At 44.7% G+C, this 14,876-nt stretch overlaps 1 protein-coding gene across 6 annotated transcripts in view; it reads left to right on the forward strand.

The window, feature by feature from the left end:
* Window positions 1-923: 923 nt before the first annotated feature.
* FAXC (failed axon connections homolog, metaxin like GST domain containing) overlaps window positions 924-14,876 on the forward strand; it is a 73,137-nt gene continuing 59,184 nt past the window's right edge. The window contains exons 1-3 of one of the 6 annotated variants that reach the window (XM_077764758.1): window positions 924-1,191; window positions 1,501-1,622; window positions 7,792-7,927. In XM_077764758.1, coding sequence (XP_077620884.1) covers window positions 1,516-1,622; window positions 7,792-7,927 — 243 coding nt within the window. In that variant the 5' untranslated portion in view covers window positions 924-1,191; window positions 1,501-1,515. Of the gene's footprint in view, window positions 1,192-1,297; window positions 1,623-2,139; window positions 2,220-2,574; window positions 2,605-7,791; window positions 7,928-10,460; window positions 10,541-14,876 lie in introns of those variants that run through there. The other 5 variants (XM_077764760.1, XM_077764757.1, XM_077764761.1 and 2 more) reach the window with 5 other exon arrangements.

Consider the following 14,876-nt stretch of genomic DNA (forward strand, 5'->3'; position numbering starts at 1 on the left):
TTGGCACAGAGCGTTTCTGCTCTGATCCCAGACTTGCCCCCTCTGCTTCCTATGAACAAGGCTCCGAAGCCCTCTGGTGCCTCTCTCTGGAGGAATCTGGGGACCACCTGGGTCACTCCAGCAGCCCCTGGGTTTCACTCCCACGACCTGCTCGTGGGAGTTCCGGTTCCAAGCACATGCATTCCTCTTCCAGAGAGGTCACAGGGTACCTGCACAGTGGTGTACGGGCCCCTTTCCCCAAGCCTGGCCAGCACCTCCCGTATCTTCTTCAGGCTGGCAAAAAGTCCCTATTTTAGGAACATGACAGCATTCACTGCTTTTCTAAGGACCTGATGTGGTAGCGAAGTAGAAAGGAAGCGGGGAGCCTTCCTTCACCCCAGTGTCCCTCCTCTCATGCAAAAGGTTTGAGGGTTCACACATCTATCCTTTCACCTTGGGAGTGATAGATAAATCCCGTACTTGAAATTCTTTTCAGTTCCTCCAAACAATTTAAAACTATCCATGCTCTTGCTAAAATTTATGTGTATATCATAAAACTATGAAACATGGCCCTATTGTTTGGACTTAGGACTTTTTTTAAGTTTATTCATTTATTTTGAAAGGGGGGAAGGGGCGGAGAGAGAGGCAGAGAGAGAATCCCAAGAAGTCTCCCCGCTGTCAGCACAGAGCCTAATTTAGGGCTCCAACCGCAAACCGTGAGATCATGACCTGAGCCCAAGAGTCCCACGCTTAACTGACTGAGCCACCCAGGCGCCCCTCGATTTACGAACTTTTAAAATGAAATTAACAATGAAATTAAAGGAAGAAAATTGAATACACACACACACACACACACACACACACACACAGAGTTTGCCAGATTCTCTGCATCGAAAAGGAAAACAAATCAAAACACCCCCATCTGCGAGTCCCCCCCCCCATGACTTCAAAGGGGAAAGAACTGAACTGGGTCAGAGGGGAAATCTCTCTAGAGTGCATTTTTGCTGTCACTTGTCAAGCCAGACATCTCTCCGTGAGCACATGGCCAAAACCTAGGTAACTGTGCGCTGTAATAAGAGTGTTTTATAAATTATGCAAATACACGGCGCTTTCCTGATGGCCAGAACAACCTAATTCCCGACCTTAATCCGGGCGCTCGTTCCCAGCCCCCGCCGGGTGGCGTCTCCTGCCTGCCACTCGGCGCGGCCTCAGGTGAGTCCCGCGCGCTCCCCGCTCTCGGGCCTGCGGGAGGGGCTGGAGCGACAGCGGAGGGCAGGCCGGGGCTTGGGGGGGGCCCGAGGTCCGGGCCNTCCTCCGGCCTCTTCCCATGCGGGCGGCGCGGGCCCTGGGAGGGGCGCCTGCAGCCAGCCGCGCAGCATGCACTGGGGGGTTGGCTTTGCCTCGTCCAGGCCGTGCGTGGTGGATCTGAGCTGGAACCAGAGCGTCTCCTTCTTCGGCTGGTGGGCCGGGTCCGAGGAACCCTTCTCCTTTTATGGGGACATCATCGCTTTCCCTTTGCAGGATTACGGTGGGATCATGGCAGGGCTGGGCTCCGATCCCTGGTGGAAGAAAACACTTTACTTGACCGGGGGAGCTTTGCTGGCCGCAGCTGCGTATCTGCTCCACGAACTCCTGGTCATTAGGTGAGCCGGAGAGAGGGCCCCGCGCAGGGGCGCCGAGAGGGGCACCTGGCCAGGGCAGGGCTGGCGTGAGGGGGGACCGTGCCAGCCTCTCGGTCACGCCGCCCCAGATGCCCAGGAACCCTGCCCTTACCTTTCCCTAGAGGCAGTCCGTGGTCACCTGGCCTGAGGGGCAGTTCGGAGTTAACAGGAAAATTAACCTGGTACGGGGAGGGGAAAACATTGGTCTCCCGATCCTTCGGCGCTAAAAGCAAAAATCCTCTGGGTTGTTGTGGAGCAAAATAGTCTTGTTATGAAATGCCCTTAGTAAGATCCTAAGTGCAATGTTTGCAACAATAGAACTAGGCCTTGTAGAAATATTAAGGTACGCTCGGATGAAATGCCTTATTTGTTTATAGGTAATAATGCCGGGATGCTAACCACTAACCTTATCTTTTACTTAAAGGTTAGTTCTCCACTCTCCCTCCCCATATGTCAACATCATCAAAAGGCTGAAATTGCAAAAGCTCCAGAGACCTCTGGGTCCCTGTTAAAGAGGCATGGTCAAGTGTAGTGGCGTGCAGTTCTGATGCAGCCTTAACCTGGTTATCTGCTGATCAGGTATTTACAGCTAAGCACCATCTTCCGGTTTCAATGCCATTGTTGTGTGAACAGTAGGAGATCCGAGGACAGCACTAGCACATGGGCGTGTTTGACAGGAACAGGGGAGTCACCCAGTGCCGTAAACAGTTTCGTCGGCCGCCTGCCGCAGAATGTTTACAGGTCTGACTCGGAAATAGCAGAAAATGGAGGCCCCTACCGTTGCTACATCTAGAGCGACGTGAGATCTTTGTTTGAGTAGGATAATACCATAGGCTCCTGTGACGGTCCTTTGGCTCGTGGATGCATCAGTTTATGGTTAAAATTTCCAGGCGTTTGAGCCCTCTATCACTGGGAGATGACCGGAAGCAGCAGTTCTCAGTAGCTCAGAAAATCCCTTCAGCAGGTATTTTTTAAATAGTGAGAGATGGGTTCACACTGCCCTTTTCTAGCGGGGAATCCTACACAATAGGTATAAACAAAGACAGTGACAGGTGACCTTTAACAGGCCTACAGGGATTCCTGGGCATGGTGACAGGCTAACGTAGGTATTTTGAATATTTCTAGTCTCTGAGAGGGTGGGAGATCACTTAGGTCTGAGGAAATTACTGGCTTCCACTATTATTTAGCCACAATTGAGAAGTTTTATCTTGAACTTATTATATACATTGAATTCTAACAGCACAGTGCTTGAATCATCTAGATGAAGCAGATAAAAAGATTTTAAGTGAATTATGTCCCTAGCTTATTTCCTACTTTTGCTAGTTTTAGAACTCTATTTCAAGTTAGGTGTCAAGCTATATGGAAAAGTAACGTATTTGTCAGTACGTTAAATGGTAACCCCGTGGTTTTCGGTCCTATTCCAGTCCAGAGCCTTTTCAGGATCCAGAACCATGTGGCTTCTCACCTGTTTTAACGCTTTGTGGAGGGGAGAAGGCACAGCTTCACAGGACCGGGTCTAAACCTTGCTTAAATGACCTTGCAGAAATAGGCAGTAGCCCAAAGCTCATCCGTGGGAGCAGGCCTCACCCTGGCAGGTGGGGTCGCTGGACAAGGAAGACTTTCTGCCCAGGGGAGTGTCCTTCCCCACTTAGCGGACTACTTGCATACTTACCTAGATGGAGGGGTTTTTAATCCTTGTTTGATTCACTTTTGCTTCTTGACAAATATTTAAACCCTGAGTAGGAAATATGTTATAATGCAGTAGACAACCCTGTTATGATGCAAATAATAAAAATGGCTGCCCATTTTTGATCCCTTAGTAGGGACTCCGAATGGAAGTGTTTTACTTGCATCTATTTATCCCTCACAGCTATCGTTGGATGCTTGATTCCCATCTCGTAGATAAAGAAAGTACAGCTGGGGGAGGTTAAGGCACTTGCCCAAGATCACATGTAAGAGTAGCAGGATCCAGACCTGGGAAGGTGTGTCTGCGGAGTCTGTAGTTTTTACCACTGGCTCCTAGAAAGCACCGATGGTGAAATAAACTTGGATGGGAGAAGAGGAAGAGAAATGTAGAGAATTGGGGCATTGCTCAGGCAAGAGAGGCCTGTGGCAGGGACCTGAGTTTTTGACAGCCTCTAGGGTCACAAAGAGATAGGGGGGAAAATATGAGCAAGGTCTGGGACTGACAGAGGTCACAAGACAGAGACTTCCATTTAGGATGAACTCTGAGTTTCAGTTGTCTCTGTAGTTTAGGCAAAACAAAACAATCCGGAATATGCAGGATGGAAAATACACCTTGAAAAGATCACAGTGTCTGAGGTCACGGGCAGGGTAAAGTTGTGACCACTTGAATTTTCTGCTGCATAGCCTTAAGCCCAGTGTATGGCCGTGCCTCCAGTGTCTAAAGGAATGCTGACCAGTGAGAATTATTTGGGAGTTTAATTAATGAGTATAAAACCAAGGGAGGTATTTTGGATCTTGTGCATGGCTTTTCCCACTGCAGTATTTTTAAACAAATAATTGTCTCAACCCTCTACTTTATTTCCTTCAGTGGGAATAGCCTAGCAGTTATCTTAAATTCAGTCCATTTGGAAATGTGTTGTTTGTAAAGTGAATGAGTAATGATTTCATTGTTGGTAGCTCATTTGCACATTGGGCACTGGGCTCAGACTGTCCTGGAGAACTTAGGGAATCAGAGTAGCCCACAGGTCAGCCAACACCTGACGCCATAAGTGAGCAGCTCATCAGCTGTGCACAGAGGCATTGTCATCTGTGATAGCCTTCATGGGGGCAGTAGAGGCTCGTCTTGCTGCTCTGTAGGTATTCTTTCTTTTTTAAAACATTGTATTTTATTTATTTTTTAAAGTTTGTTTATTTGTTTAGAGAGAAAGAGTGCAGGCAGGGGACGGGAGCAGAGAGAGAGGGTAAGAGAGAGAATCTCACACCGACAGTGTGGAGCCCCACATGGGGCTCATGAACCCTGTTAAACTGTGAGATCATGACCTGAGCTGAAATCAGGAGTTAGACAATTAACCCACTGAGGCCCCCCCACCCCCCGAAGCTCCTGTAGGTGTCCTCTTTTACAACCCTCATTATAAGGCCACTTTAGAAAATACAGCTATGCAAGTGTATATACAGGTGTCTTATAAAATACCTGCTCCTCTGATCCTGAGTTAAAAGAGTAGTTCCTGATGTGTGGAAGGAGGGCTCTGGAGCCAGAGTGGGTTCAAATTAACTTGGCTTTTAACCATGTAACTTTGACTATGACAGTAAGCTTCTGGGCTACTTGGTTTTCTCATCTGTAAAATGGAGATAATAATGGTAGACNCGAAATCAGGAGTTAGACAATTAACCGACTGAGGCCCCCCACCCCCCGAAGCTCCTGTAGGTGTCCTCTTTTACAACCCTCATTATAAGGCCACTTTAGAAAATACAGCTATGCAAGTGTATATACAGGTGTCTTATAAAATACCTGCTCCTCTGATCCTGAGTTAAAAGAGTAGTTCCTGATGTGTGGAAGGAGGGCTCTGGAGCCAGAGTGGGTTCAAATTAACTTGGCTTTTAACCATGTAACTTTGACTATGACAGTAAGCTTCTGGGCTACTTGGTTTTCTCATCTGTAAAATGGAGATAATAATGGTAGACTTCCTTATAAAGTTAATTGAGTTAAACGTGAAATGCTTAGAACAGAGTTTGACATGTAAGAGAGTCTTCTATAAAAGTTGGCCATCGTTAGCTATTATAACTCTATCAGAAAGTTCCAGGCTTGAGTGGCCTGAGTCAAACTGGCTGTTTTGACTAAATTAACTAAGAAATTGCCCATTTCAGTATACTTGCTTAAGACTTTGGGATCTAGAGGGGTGCCTGGGTGGCTCAGTCGGTTAAGCTTCCTCTTTCAGTTCAGGTCATGATCTTGTGCTTCGTGAGTTCAAACCCCACGTCGGGCTCTGTGCTGACAGCTCAGAGCCTGGAGCCTACTTTGGATTCTGCGTCTCCCTCTCTATCTGCCCCTCCCTTGCTCGAGCTCTATGTCTCTCAAAAATAAACATTAAAAAAAAGAAGAAGAAGAAAGACCTTGGGATATGGAGCTATTAATGACCTAATCTCGAAGTGATATTCCTTGGACAAGTTATTTAACCTCTGTGAAGCTTCAGTTTCTTTATCTACTGTATAATACACTAAATTTAAACCCTGACAATATTCACTCTATGGTGTTATTGTCGACATGAAATAAATTAATATGCATGATGTATAAAANGGTATAATACACGAAATTTAAACCCTGACAATATTCACTCTGGTGTTATTGTCGACATGAAATAAATTAATATGCATGATGTATAAAAAGTCATTGGCATATGCTTGTCACATCATTATTATGGTATGGCCCAAGTTAACCATTAGAATTAGATGTTTCTGGCCAGTGGAGCAGAAGATTTTATATTTATCTTCCCTCTTTCCAGTTCTTAAATTTTTGCCTGGCTAATTTACATGAAAATACTACTCTGTGACTTGAATTATTTGACTGGACAAAATCAGTTAATTGTCAAATCTAGTTCACGCTCTCTAGGAAGAGTCTAAATGGCTCCTTGATTTTTATATTTGGCCTCCCCTGCATTTCATCTAAATGAAAGTCTTTGTTTTATATAGCAAATACTGCCAGAAAGCAGCAAATATTTTTATTCCTTTGACTTGACTAGTATTTTCAAAATGAGTTATTCTGAACTCTTTAAGTGGAATGGATGCTCTGGTGGTAAACTTCTCCAAAAGAGTTTGTTTTACTGAACGCTGCTACTATAGAAAGTGAGCATCATGGGATGATGATACAAAGAGCTTGCCTCTTGCTTGGGTAGAAGTAGGCGTGGGATTAAACTGGGAGTGAAGTGAGGGAAGCAGAGGCTCAGGGAAGGCCACCGGGGTTATCTGACCGACGAGTGCTCTGGTGGAGTGAAAAGATGAACTGCAAAAGGTTCCTGAGGGTGGTGTAAGAGGGAAGCTGTGCCGAATGATGAGACCATATCTCTGTGAATGAGAATACGTTCTATGACTCTTATACAGTGTTGGATAGCTTGACAAATCTTTACCGATTTTTGCAATTTAATCCTCATGAGAATTGATGCAGAATTGATACTACAGACACTTTCCATGTGTGAGAGGAAGAAAGGCCTAGGGTAACATGACCAGTAAAAAGCCAAGGTTGGATTTGAACCCAGGTTTCCACACTTGGAATCTAGCGTTTTCTCTATTATACTGTGTCTGTGGAAAAGCTGTACCAGGGAAATCCTCCCCTGGAGAAAAGAAGCCAAGGAAAAGACAGATGTGTGGCTGAGTCTGGAGGAAGGGTAGGGGCAGGGGTATTAAGCTATATGCCGTGTGGTGAGAGTAGGGACCCTGGGAAGCTGGAGAAGATGAAAAAGAGCCCAGAGGGCAGCTTCCTTGGCATCACACAGGTGAAAGGCCAGGTGAGGGCGCACATAGTTTGGAAGAGGGACCAGAATATTCTGGGTCTCAGGTTCCCCACAGACTGGTTCCCAGCAGAGAAAATCTGCCCTGTTATTCTTGGGTTCATGGACAGTTTCATGATAGAGTCTAGGGGTCAAGAACACAGACTCACTGCCTGGTTCAGTCCAGGTTCTGGCGTTGACTAGCAACGTGACCTTGGGCAAGTTAATCCACTCTGCCTCAGTTTCCTCAGCTATAAAACACGGATAATAGTAGTACCCCCCTCATAAAGTTATTGTGAAAATTGGGTGAAATAATACCAGTGAACCCCTTAGAGCAATGCCTAACACCTAGGAAGCACCTAGTTTATATCCATCCAGCTTGTCCCTGGAAGGTACCATAGCCGGCCAGAGAAGGTGCGGGCCTGTTATAGGACGTACACTTCCTGCTCATAGGCTATCAATACCAGAAGGAGGTTGATGTATAGTCACTTCCTGAGCCCTTGGGGTCATGGTGACAGTTTGTGAGATTCTCCTATGGTTTGGCTACGCTTCCACCTCTACATGCTTCTGGGTGAGGTGAGCCCCTGTGACAAACAGATCTGCTTGCTCGTGGAGGAGCTACAACCCAGCAGGGGCCTCTGAGGAACTCGGAATTGTACGTATAACATATGGATTGTTCTTTATTTCTGTTTTGGTTTTGGCAGGAAACAGCAAGAGATTGACTCCAAAGATGCTATTATTTTGCATCAGTTTGCAAGACCTAACAATGGTGTCCCCAGTTTGTCTCCTTTCTGTTTGAAAATGGAAACTTACTTAAGGATGGCTGACCTACCCTATCAGGTACTTGTGTGCAAACGTCTTTTTTTTTTTTTTTTTTTAATTTTTAACGTTTTTTTTTTTTTTTTTGAGAGAGAGAGGGGGAAGGCGGGAAGGGGAGAGAGAGAGAGAGAGAGAGATTGAGAGAGAGAATGAGTGAGGGAGAGGCAGAGAGAGAGAGGGAGACACAGAATCCAAAGCAGGCTCTGAGCTCTGAGCTGTCAGCACAGAGCCCAATGTGGGGCTCGAACCCACGAACCTTGAGATCATGACCTGAGCTGAAGTTGGCTGCTCCACTGACTGAACCATCCAGGAGCCCCTAAACGTGTTTTATTTTCATGACAGTCATGTCAGAGGAGGAGTTCCTAATCTCACACCGTGGGAAGGGCTTGCTCTTGGTGTTGAAGGGGTAGGTATGAAATGAGCAGTACCCAGTCCTTACTAGATACTTAGCAGAGACTTGATTCTAGTGTCTGTTGATTTTTACATTTAATTTAATGAGGGATCCAAAGGGTGTGGACTTTTGTGGGGTTCAGTGTCATGGTATTGTTTCTCTGACATAGAGTAGGCTTCGGTTAAGCATGGATAGGCCTTCTAGGCAGCTATTGATATAAGTGGGTGTACCATTGCTCCACGTGGTTTTTTCCTTTAGATTTCTGTTTGACAGCATTATATTTTGTCCTTCAGGAATCCTGGGGCCACCAGGGGGATAGTTGTAGATTTTGTGAGAGCTTTACCATGGTGCTCCATGTTGTGTTCAGATGGCTTTCAGGGAAACATTTGCTCATTTCAGCATTAAAGAATGAACAGAGGAACGCAGTTAAAGGTATACATTTTTCTGTGACTTGTGTCTTGCAAATTTGACAGGTTGTATTTTTGTTGTCATTCAATTCTATGTATTTTCAACAAGTCCCTTTTCTTTTTCTTTTTTTTCATTATTAGTTTTTTAATTTAAACTTTTTTTTTTAATAGTTTGTTTATTTTTGAGACAGAGAGAGACAGAGCATGAGTGGGGGAGGGGCAGAGAGAGAGGGAGACACAGAATCCGAAACAGGCTCCAGGCCCTGAGCTACCAGCACAGAACCTGTTGCGGGGCTTGAACCCATGAACCGCGAGATCATGACCTGAGCTGAAGTCTGACACTTAACCGACTGAGCTACCCAGGTACCCCCCCTTTTCTTTTTCTTTTTCTTTTTCATCTAAGATTTAGCCACATACAATGTTTTAAAGCTTTGATTTTTGTCATTGTTTTTTTAACTTTAGGATCAGAGCAGTGATCTATGCTAGTTGATAGGGATTCCTTGGAATTTACTGAGGCTTTAGCCTAATGTGTGGCTAGTTCTTAGAAATGTTGAAAATAATGACGTATTCTCTGTTTGGGTGAAGAGCTCTCTGGATTTACTTGCTTGAGTGTGTTTAGTGTATTTTTTAGATCTTATATTTCTCTGCTAATTTTTTGTTAGCCTGTTCTAGCAGTTTCCGGAAGGAGTGAGTTAAAATATCCAAGGGTATTTGTTGATTCATCTTTTCTTCCTGCCATTTTCTTGCTTCATGCTTTATGCAAGAGGTTATAAGGTTAGGTATTCATCACATGAACGAACACATTTGTACTCTTGTTTCTTTTCCCAGTATATAGCACTCGGCTGAGTTGCCCTTTTCTTTTTAACCTTGAATTTTATATGATCAGATATTGAGATTGATTCTCTAGCTTTCTTTTTGTTCATAATTGCTTGGGATATCCTTCTCCAACTGCTGTCTCTTTTGTTTGTGTATCTATCTTTCAGGGGCAATGTTATACTTATAGCCAATCTAAGAGTCTTTACTTGGTGAGTCTTTTCATTTAGGCTTGTAATTATTCTCTCACTATGACTTATTTCTAACATCTTACTTAAAGTTTATTTATTTATTTTGGGAGAGAGAGGGAGGAAGAGAAAGAGAGGCAGAAAGAGAGGGAGAGAGAGAATCCTAAGCAGGCTCTGCGCTGTCAGAGCAGAGCCCATTGTGGGGCTGAACTCACAAACCATGAGTTTATGACCTGAGCCGAAATCTAGAGGCGGACACTTAACCAACTGAGCCACCCAGGCACCTCTCTAACATCTTATTTAATATTTTTCTCCTTACTGTACTTTGTTTTTTATTTCTTCTCATTTCCTGCTTTCTGATGGATAGGTAAAAGAAAAACTTTGTCATTTAAAACAAATTCTGTTTTTGTTGTTATGGTGGTTGCTCTGAAGTCCCCAAAATTGAGTTTATTTATCCCTCCCCATTTCTCAACTATTATGTTGGTCCTCTGATGATACAAGTATGTTACGGGCTCACCTGAGTCTTGAGTCTCTCTTTTCCCAGCCCTGATCCCAAGTGTGTTGTCTAACATTTTAATTCTGGAATTTTGGAAATGCTTTCCTTTTTCCCCGCAACAAACCAGACGTGTCTGACTAGCCTTATTTCCCATATAGCTTCTCCTCTGGGATTATTTCTTTTTGTTTGAGCACTTCCTTGATATTTTCAGATTGAGCCTCCAGTGAGGCTCATTATGCAGTGAGCCTCCAGTGACTTTGCGTGCCCGACGACATCTTTATTATGTCCTCACATTTGACATGGATATGTTCAAAGTTCTTTTCCTTCAGGGCTTTACAGGTATGATTCCTCTGTTTTTCTGCATTGATATTGCTATTGAAAAATATGATGTTAGTCGGATTCTTTTCCTTTCTCTTTCTCTCTGGAAGCTTTTAGAATTTGCATTTAATCTCAGCATGCTTACATTTCACTATGATGTGCCTTGGTGTGGGTCTTTCTGTATCTTGTTCGGTCCTTTCTAAATTCTTTTAGTCTGAAGTCTTTAATCTTTTTTTGATTCTGGGAAATTACTTTCTTCAAATACTTCCTTTTCCTTTTTATTTGTTTTATCCTTCTTTTTTTATAAGTTTTTTTTTTAAGTTTATTTGAGAGAGAGAGAGAGAGAGACCAAGTGTGAGAGAGAACAAGGGAGGGGCAGAGAGAGAAGGAGAGAGAATCCCAAGCAGGCTCAAAGCTGTCTACACTGAGCCCAACATGAGGCTCGATCTCATGAATGGTGAGATCATGACCTGAGCCGAAATTGAGTCAGATGCTTAACCAATTGAGCCACCCAGGTGTCCCTACCTTTCTTTCTTGTCTCTTATTATCTGGATACTGAAATCTCTGCCTTTATTTTCTGTATCTTTGAACATACTCCTTCATTTTTCTTCCTTTTGAGTGTGTTTACCTTTCTGAGCCATTGCACCACTCTGTTCTCTTCTTGTATCCATCATCCTATTTATCTATTGAGTTCAACTTTTATATTTTTCTTCATAATATTTCCCCTGCATTTGTGTTACAACTTCTTGTCTTATACCTTAGATGACATGTAGTATGCTAGTTAAAATGGTTTGGTCTGTCTCCATAATCCTGCTTCATGTCCTGTATATTCAGTCTGGTGTTCTTCTGTTATAGTGATGTGTGCCTCAGGCGTCTGTTTTCATTTGAGATTTCCTTTTACCAGAGATGTCAGCTTTCCTGCCCGGGAATTTGTACTGGGCAAGGGCCACAGCTTAGCCTCTGAGGGAATGTAAGAAAAGTAAGGAGGTGAGCCCCCGCCATCCCCAAACCACTCCTCCAGATGCATCCTACTGGTCTTACAAAGTAGCAGCCTTGGGAGGAGGTGGTCTCCTTAGCTGGTAACCGCTGGGCCAAGCTTTTGGCTTCCCAGATAATGATGTTCCCCCTCCAACTCCTGATGCCCCCGGGCCTGTGCTTTCTGAGCTAGTTTCTCTACAGAGGAGAGGGATGGGGTGGTAGTGATCCTCCTAAGATGGGGCCGGGATGAGAGGAATGGCATCCTCTTGGCTTGGAGGCCCCACTGGGGGTGTGATGGAAGTGGACCTGGGCCTTGGGTGACGGGCTCTGGGAGGGCACGTGGTGCTTGGGGAACAGAAGGAGGTTCTTTATGACCAGGAACTGGAATGCAAGGGCTGAGTCTGGAGACGGGAACAGGGAGATCACGCAGGACTTTCAAAGCAGGGATAGAGGACAAAATAGCACAGAAGACAATAGCACAGAACCATCTAAAGGCGGAGGATCAGATTTCAAAGACCACTGTTCAGCTCGGTGTTGGCACTCAGCACTAGAAAGCATGTGCACTGAGGGGTTCACACGGAAGGAAGGAACTGCTACCCAGCAGCTGCCTGTCTCTGTCCCATCGTCGTCTTGACCAAGTCATATCCATCAGCCTTGCCAGCTTTGGGGCCATCAGGGCGCCAATACGGGATGCCGTGCTGTAGTCTCTCATGGCTTTCTGGATCTCTTGCACCCCCTTTCGTTGATGAAGGATTCTGCTCTTTGTGGTGGCTGTGACAGCTGCGGGACAAGCTCCCATTTCCCTTCTTGCCTTCACGCCTGCCNAGCTTGAACCATCTAAAGGCGGAGGATCAGATTTCAAAGACCACTGTTCAGCTCGGTGTTGGCACTCAGCACTAGAAAGCATGTGCACTGAGGGGTTCACACGGAAGGAAGGAACTGCTACCCAGCAGCTGCCTGTCTCTGTCCCATCGTCGTCTTGACCAAGTCATATCCATCAGCCTTGCCAGCTTTGGGGCCATCAGGGCGCCAATACGGGATGCCGTGCTGTAGTCTCTCATGGCTTTCTGGATCTCTTGCACCCCCTTTCGTTGATGAAGGATTCTGCTCTTTGTGGTGGCTGTGACAGCTGCGGGACAAGCTCCCATTTCCCTTCTTGCCTTCACGCCTGCCAAGTACTGCCAGGTCCTTACCAGTAGCCTGACTACCTTAGTTCATGTTGCAGCTGCTTCTAGTTAGTGTGGCTGGAGCAGCAGCACACATGTCTTGCCACGAAGCCTGAATCTGTTACAGAGGCCTTCGAGGAGGTGACCGCTTACCCCCTTCCAAAATTATTATTTCTTGTTATGAGTATATACATATTTTTAAAAAGAAAAGTATAGGACTGCTTTTTCTTCTGTGAGGTCTGTGTGGAAAATAAAGGAGGGGATGTGCAGCTCGGGGCAGAGATTTAGATAGAGAGAAATGGTTCTGTGGTTTAGAAAGGGCTGCTCCGTGCCTGCCCCGGGTGTCTGGGGACCTGTGTGCTGTCAGTGAGGGCTTGTGCTAATGCAAGTGGTGCCTGGGAGGTGCTGGTGGGCTCATCGCCTGGACTTGTCTGTGCAGAGACATTTTGTCAGCGGTCCAGAGAGCTCTGCTCCCTGCCCCTTCTTTCCCCCATGCCTTAAAAAAAAAGAATAAAATGCCATATTCCTAAGAGCACGAGTTTATATTTGAAGCTTCTATATTTTTTAGCCTAAGAGAGACTGGAATAAATATTTGATGACCATTAGTAGAAACTCACAAGGCCTTTGTTGTTGTTGTTGTTGTTTAAAAGCCTGATCTATTGGCACAGTTATTATCTTTTTAAAATCAGGCTATAAATATTGTGAGGTCAATTTCAAAAGCATTTCATTTTGTAATAATTACAGATTCATAGGAAGTTGCAGAAAATGTACAGGGGTCCTGCAGATATGGCTAATTATATTTTTCAAAATGAAAATAGCTTTTTTCTGATTCCATGTAGATGCTATATAGTCCTTATAAGATTTGCTAACAATACTTACACAAAAGTACAAGTGGAAAATGGAAATCCCCTGCTATCTTACGGAGATTACCATCCCTGATACTTTGGCCATCCTTCCATGCATTTCCTTAGACGTGCACAAGGACACCTACATCATTTGTCATAACCGGTTGTGTAAGAAGCATGTATTGCACACAAAAATTCATTTTCAATGTGAGAAAGAAAATGGCTCCTTGGGAACTCTGTGCTCTGGCTTTCAGCCCTAACTTTTGATTGTTCTGTTTATTTGCTGATCTTGTCTGTTTTCCCCCATTGCCTTTTTATTTTGAAATTTTCTAAGCTAAAGACAAGTTAAAAGAAGAGTAGTATATGAAATTAAAAAATTCTTTTTTAATGTTTTTTATTTATTTCTGAGAGAGAGAGAGACAGCATGAGCAGGGGAGGGTCAGAGAGAGAGGCAGACACAGAATCCGAAACAAGGTCCAGTCTCTGAGCTAGCTGTCAGCACAGAGCCTGACACGGGGCTCGAACCCACGGACTGTGAGATCATGCCCTGAGCCGAAGTCAGATGCTTAACTGACTGAGCCACCCAGGCGCCCCAAGAAAAATTTTTTAATGTTTATTTATTATTGAGAGACAGAGACAGAGCATGGGTGGGGGAGGGGCAGAGAGAGGAGGAGACACAGAATTCGAAGCAGGCTCCAGGCTCTGAGCTGTCAGCACAGAGCCCAATGCAGCATTTGAACTCAAAAACCACAAGATCATGACCTGAGCGAAGTCAGACGCTCAACTGATGGATCTACCCAGGTGCCCCAAGAATAGTACTATAATACCCGTATGACTTTCACCTAGATTCACCAATTATTGCCCTTTTTTTTTTTTTGCTTTATTTCTCTTTATATATACCTTTGTGAACAATTTTTTTTTTTATGAACCATTTGGAAGTAAGCTGCAGAAATCATGACACTTCACCCTTCGTACTTCAGTATGCAGCTCCCCATTGGGGCTCCACTGGGTGGCTCAGTTGATTAAGCATCTGACTCTCAATTTCAGCTCAGGTCATGCCTGCATCAGGCTCTGTGCAACAGTGTGGAGTCTGCTTGGGATTCTCTCCCTTTCTCTCTGCGCCTCCCTGCTTATATGCTCCCGCTCTTTCTCAAAATAAATAAATAAACATAAAAAATAAGGATATTTTGTTTACAAAGCTACAATATATAGTTGTAAAGGGAAGTACTCAAGTTTTTTCCTTCTTACACTGGGGAAAACCCAGCTTTTCCCTATTGTGTGTTTCTTCCCTGTGAGGCTCCTTTACTAACATAAAACACCTCATTTCTGACACTTCTGATCACCAAATGTGTAGAGGATATCCCCCCC

This window comes from Crocuta crocuta, unplaced genomic scaffold (assembly GCF_008692635.1).
Source record: "Crocuta crocuta isolate KB4526 unplaced genomic scaffold, BGI_CrCroc_1.0 scaffold194, whole genome shotgun sequence".
NCBI lineage: Eukaryota > Metazoa > Chordata > Mammalia > Carnivora > Hyaenidae > Crocuta > Crocuta crocuta.